The sequence below is a fragment of the Gekko japonicus genome, unplaced genomic scaffold (assembly GCF_001447785.1).
Source record: "Gekko japonicus isolate JY-2015 unplaced genomic scaffold, Gekko_japonicus_V1.1 scaffold4366, whole genome shotgun sequence".
NCBI lineage: Eukaryota > Metazoa > Chordata > Lepidosauria > Squamata > Gekkonidae > Gekko > Gekko japonicus.
Window position 1 is genome coordinate 86,329 of NW_015170405.1, and position 5,248 is coordinate 91,576.

At 52.4% G+C, this 5,248-nt stretch overlaps 1 protein-coding gene across 1 annotated transcript in view; it reads left to right on the plus strand.

Moving 5' to 3' along the window:
* SMYD5 (SMYD family member 5) overlaps positions 1 to 4,200 on the plus strand; it is a 32,396-nt gene extending 28,196 nt beyond the window's left edge. Inside the window, exons 12-13 of the mRNA XM_015418286.1 lie at positions 1,685 to 1,755; positions 3,824 to 4,200. Coding sequence (XP_015273772.1) covers positions 1,685 to 1,755; positions 3,824 to 3,965 — 213 coding nt within the window. The 3' untranslated portion in view covers positions 3,966 to 4,200. The remainder of the gene's footprint in view (positions 1 to 1,684; positions 1,756 to 3,823) is intronic.
* Positions 4,201 to 5,248: the final 1,048 nt, after the last annotated feature.

Genomic DNA, 5,248 nt, shown 5'->3' on the forward strand with positions numbered 1-5,248 from the left:
GGTGGGGAAGGATTCCTTGGGAGGCTTAAGAGAGACCCCCGTGTGTGTGTGTGTGTGCACGCGCGCGCATGCGCGTATGGGGGTGTTCTCAAAAATATAGAAGCTGTAATGATGTACAAAACGCTTATAACCTCACAATAATGATACAAAAATAAACCGTCAAATTGAAAAAAATTTTAATTCCCAACAGGTGTCAGAACAATGGATGAACGTCTCCAGAGTTTTGGCATTCGTTTCGTGAAGAACTTCTTCCAAACATCAAGATGTGATAGTGTTGCTTCTTATTCCATAATGTGTAAATCCAATAAAAAGGTTAAGGTTCCCTTGCTCAAAAGCCAGTCGAAAGTTGCGGTGCTCATCTCTGTTTCAAAGCCGAAGAGCCAGCGCTGTCCGAAGACGTTTCCGTGGTCATGTGGCCGGCATGACTAAACACCAAGGCGCACGGAACGCTGTTACCTTCCCACCGAAGGGGTACCTATTTATCTACTTGCAATTTCTTGCTTTCGAACTGCTAGGTTGGCAGGAGGTAAATCTAATTTGTTGTTGTTGTTGTTCATCACGCCAGGCCTTCCTGTCTTCCGCCGTCCTCTGACGTTTGCTCAATTTACCTTCCGACCTGAGGGGCTCATCTTCCGGTGTCATATCTTTTAGCCTTTTGATACTGTCCATGGGGTTTTCTTGGCAAGAATACTGGAGTGGGTTGCCATTGCCTTCTCCAGGGGATCACACTTGGTCTAAGTTCTCTGCTGTGGCCTGTCCATCTTGGGTGGCCCTCCACGGCATAGCCCACAGCCTCATCGAACCACGCAAGCCCCCTCGCCACGACAAGGCAGTGATCCATGAGGGGGGGTAAATCCAATACAAAGGTACTAATATCCTATATGTTGAACATGTTCTTACATAACAAATCCTTCCATCAGCGGGCACACGGAGTGTACTAGCAGTGGAATAAGAAGCAGCACTATCGCATCTTGATGTTTAGAAGAGGTTCTTCACGAAACGAATGCCAAAACTCCGGAGGAAGTTTGTCCATCTTTCTGATACCTGTTGGGAATTAATATTTTTCCAATTTGACGGTTTATTTTTGCATCGTCGTCGTGAGATTATAAGTGTTTTGTACATCATTACAGCTTCTATATTTTTGGTTCTCTACACTAGCTGTAGGACCTGCGGTGGCTCAAGTGGTTAAGACGCTGAACTGCAGGCTGTGGAAGGTCGGTAGTTCAGCAGTTCAAGACCCGGGTGCCGCATGACGGAGTGAGCTCCCGTCTCTAGTTCCAGCTCCTGCCAACCTAGCAGTTTGAAAGCAAGACATTGCAAGTAGGTAAATAGGGACCACTTCGGTGGGAAGAAGGTAACAGCGTTCCGTGCGCCTCGGTGTTTAGTCATGCCGGACACATGACCACGGAAACGTCTTCGGACAGCGCTGGCTCTTCGGCTTTGAAACGGAGATGAGCACCGCAACCCTAGAGTCGGATTCGACTGGCTTTCGAGCAAGGGAACCTTTACCTTTTTACACTAGCTGTAACCCCTCAGTTTTTATGGGCGTGCATCTCAGGTGCAAACCATTCGGTCAGTCCCCTTGGGATGAAGCTCATGGGATGTGTAGCTCCATCTCCACTCAGCCAGGCGCCTGCCACAGAGCCGAGTCTCTGACCTGCGTCTCTTGCTTCTGTTTGTACAGGAGATCTGCATTAGCTACCTCGACTGCTGCCAGCGAGACAGGAGCCGTCACAGCCGTCACAAGGCGCTCCGGTAAGAGCAGATGCCACCGCATGCCTGGCAGAGGAGGGAGCTGTTGACAGGCAGTGCTTTTTTGTGTAATAACGGCACCTGCGACTGTGGCAGAGCAGCAGAAAGGGGGGCCTGCCCTGAGGAGCTTACGTTCTGTCAACAGGAAGGTCCGGGGGTGTGAAGGGAAAGGGGAGAGAAGCCAAGCAAGTGGGGGAAGAAGATCCATAAATGCACACTTTGTCTACGTAGATGTAATTGCCGGTGGGCACGATTTTGCCATAAAGCCTTGCTAAATGTTTTAGGACTTAGATAAGGGTGGGTGAGTAGGGTATCTCCTGGTGGAGTTGTAGGGAGGGGGGAGTGCCCCACATCCAGGCCAGCACAGCACACTCGATTGCATCCCTGTTTTTGGCTAGCAGGTGTCAAATGAACAGCCGGAGCAGCCGGAGAGCCAGTTTGGTGTGGTGGTTTAAGTGCGCGGACTCTAATCCGGGAGAACCGGGTTTGATTCCCCACTCCTCCACTTGCAGCTGCTGGATGACCTTGGGCAAGCCATAGTTCTTTCAGAGCTGTTCTCTCAAGGACAGTCCTCGAGAGAGCTCTCAGCCCCACCACAACCTCACAGGGTGTCTGTTGTGGGGAAGGGAAGGGAAAGGAGATTTGTCAGCCGCTCTGAGACACCTTTGGGTAGTGAAAGGTGGAGTATGAATCCAATCTCTTCTTCTTCTTCTTCCCTGTGAGGAAAGGCTGAAGAGTCTGGGATTTTTCTGTTTAGTAAATAGACGACTAAGGGGGGGACATGATCAATGTTCCTTCTAAGCTGTGGAGTCTTGTGAGCAAAAATTCTCCCTTGTGAGCTCCTAGCATTAAAGTTGTGAGTGAGCAATTTGACTGCTGCATAAATTAGTTTGCCCTGGAGCCATCCTTCCCGAGCTAAGACAAAATGTGTGAGCCGGAGGCTAAAAAACCTGTGTGCTAGCTCACACTAACTCAGCTTAGAGGGAACACTGGACATGATAAAGGTTTATAAGATTATGCAGGGAGTGGAGAGAGTGGACAAAAGAGAAATTTTTCCTCCCTCTCCCCAAATACGAGAACTCGCAGGCATCCAATATAGCCGATGGGCAGTAGGTTCAGGACGGACAAAAGGAAATTCTACTTTACACAGGGAGTGATTCAAATGTGGAATTGGCTGCCGGAGGCTGTGGTGATGTTCATGGGAATGAACAGCTTTCGAAAAGGATTAGATAGACTGATGGAGGACACGTCTATCAGTGGCTACTCGACATGGTGACTGAGGGGAACCTCCACATTCAGAGGCACTCATCCTCTGAATCCCAGAGCCAGGTGGCAACATCAGGGGAAGGCCTTGGCCTCTCTGCCCTGTTGTTGGCCCTCCAGAGGAACTGGTTGGCCCCTGTGTGAGATGGGAGGCTGGACTGGATGGACCCTCACTGGTCTGATCCAGCAGCGCTCTTCTGATGTTCTTATGAAGGCCTCAGCCTCTCTGCCCTGTTGTTGGCCGTCCAGAGGAACTGGTTGGCCCCTGTGTGAGGCAGGAGGCTGGACTAGATGGACCCTCACTGATCTGATCCAGCAAGGCTCTTCTGAGGTTGTTATCAGGGGAAGGCCTCGGCCTCCATGCCCTGTTGCTGGCCCTCCAGAGGAACTGGCTGGTCCCTGTGTGAGACAGGATGCTGGACTGGATGGACCCTCACTGGTCTGATCCAGCAGGGCTCTTTTGATGTTCTTATCAGGAGAAGGCCTCGGCCTCTCTGCCCTGTTGCTGGCCCTCCAGAGGAACTGGTTGGCCACTGTGTGAGACGGGATGCTGGACTAGATGGACCCTCACTGGTCTGATCCAGCAGGGCTCTTCTGAGGTTCTTCTCAGGGGAAGGCCTCAGCCTCCCTGCCCTGTGGCTGGACCTCCAGAGGAACTGGCTGGCCCCTGTGTGAGACAGGATGCTGGACTAGGTGGACCCGCATCGGTCTGATCCAGCAGGGTTCTTCTGAGGTTCTCAAGGGCCTGATTCCCTATAAGGCAGTTCCCAGTGTCCCGGTGACGGCAGCCCTTTTCTCCCCTCCCCAGGGAAAACTACCTGTTCACCTGCTCCTGCCCCAAGTGCCTGGCCCAAGCCGACGACCCCGACGTGACGTCAGAAGAGGAGGAGGAGGAAGGCGAAGGGGAGCCGGAGGACGCAGAGCTGGAGGACGAGATGACGGACGTTTGATCCCGGGAACTGGGGCGGGGGAAGGGGGGCTCGGAAGGCAGCGGCTCGGCCGTTTCAGGACCCGGCTTCTGGCCCGGCAGAGGATGGTGCAGCCGGTGTAAGAAATGGCCAAGGTCTCCCCAAGAGGAGCACGGAGGAAGGCAGAGCGCTTTCCGTGTACTTCTTGGCCTTCTGGGCAGACGTCTCTCCCCCGACGCCAAAAGAGGGCTAGCTCTTGACTGTTAGCCACAGAGAATCCCCCCAATGTGGAGAGGAACGATGTGGTCGGGTACAGTAAATATTTTGCCATGCAAACCATTTTTTTTGGGGTGGCTGGGTTTTGAGCCGGTGGCAATGAACCAGGGGACAGTCTTGCCTTTGACAGGCGGGGCAGAATTGCCGTTTAATGTTTCCTTGGCTGCCGCTGGGCCGAAGAGAGGGCAGGCTCTCCCCCTGGGAAGCCCCAAAGGTGTCGGGCCGTTCTGCTTTCTAAGGACGCAAGAACAGCTCCGTCTGTCTGACCCAGCATCCTGTCTCCTTTGGGATGGCCCTGCATCTCGGATCCCCACAATCCAGGCCGGAAGAGGTTCGCTGATAAGATAGACTGCCCCTGGACAGGCAGGTTCTGTTTTGCTCTCATGGCTAACAACCAATGCTACCTCTAAGGTGAGGAATCCTGTGAGCAAAAATTCTACTTTGTGAGCTGCTGGCATTAAAGCTGTGAGCGAGCGATTTGGCTGCTGCATACATTAGTTTGCTCTGGAGCCCTCCTTCCTGAGCGAGGACAAGAAGGTGCGAGCCGGAGGCTAAAAACAGCGAACTGGCTCACACTAACTCAACTTAGAGGGAACACTGGTTGTGAACGAGCGATTTGGCTACCCCACAAATCAGTTTGCTCTGGAGCCCTCCCTCCTGAGCTAAGACAGAAATCTGTGAGCTGGAGGCTAAAAAACTGTGAGCTAGCTCACTCTAACTCACCTTAGAGGGAACACTGGTTGTGAACGAGCGATTTGGCTACTGCACAAATCAGTTTGCTCTGGAGCCCTTACCTTCCTGAGCTGAGACAAAAATGTGTGAGCCGGAGGCTAAAAAACTGATCTGGCTCACACTGGACTCAGCTTAGAGGGAACACTGCTCACAGCTATACATAAACGATGGATCCGGTCTTTCCGAAAACTGATCCGAATCGCAAGCCGCCACTCTGTCTTGTGGCGGTGAGTTCCACAGAGGCGCTGGGTGAAAAACGGCTTTTGGGATTTTGCAGAGCTTGGACCAGATCACACAGGCACACCCCAGTGAGGGAA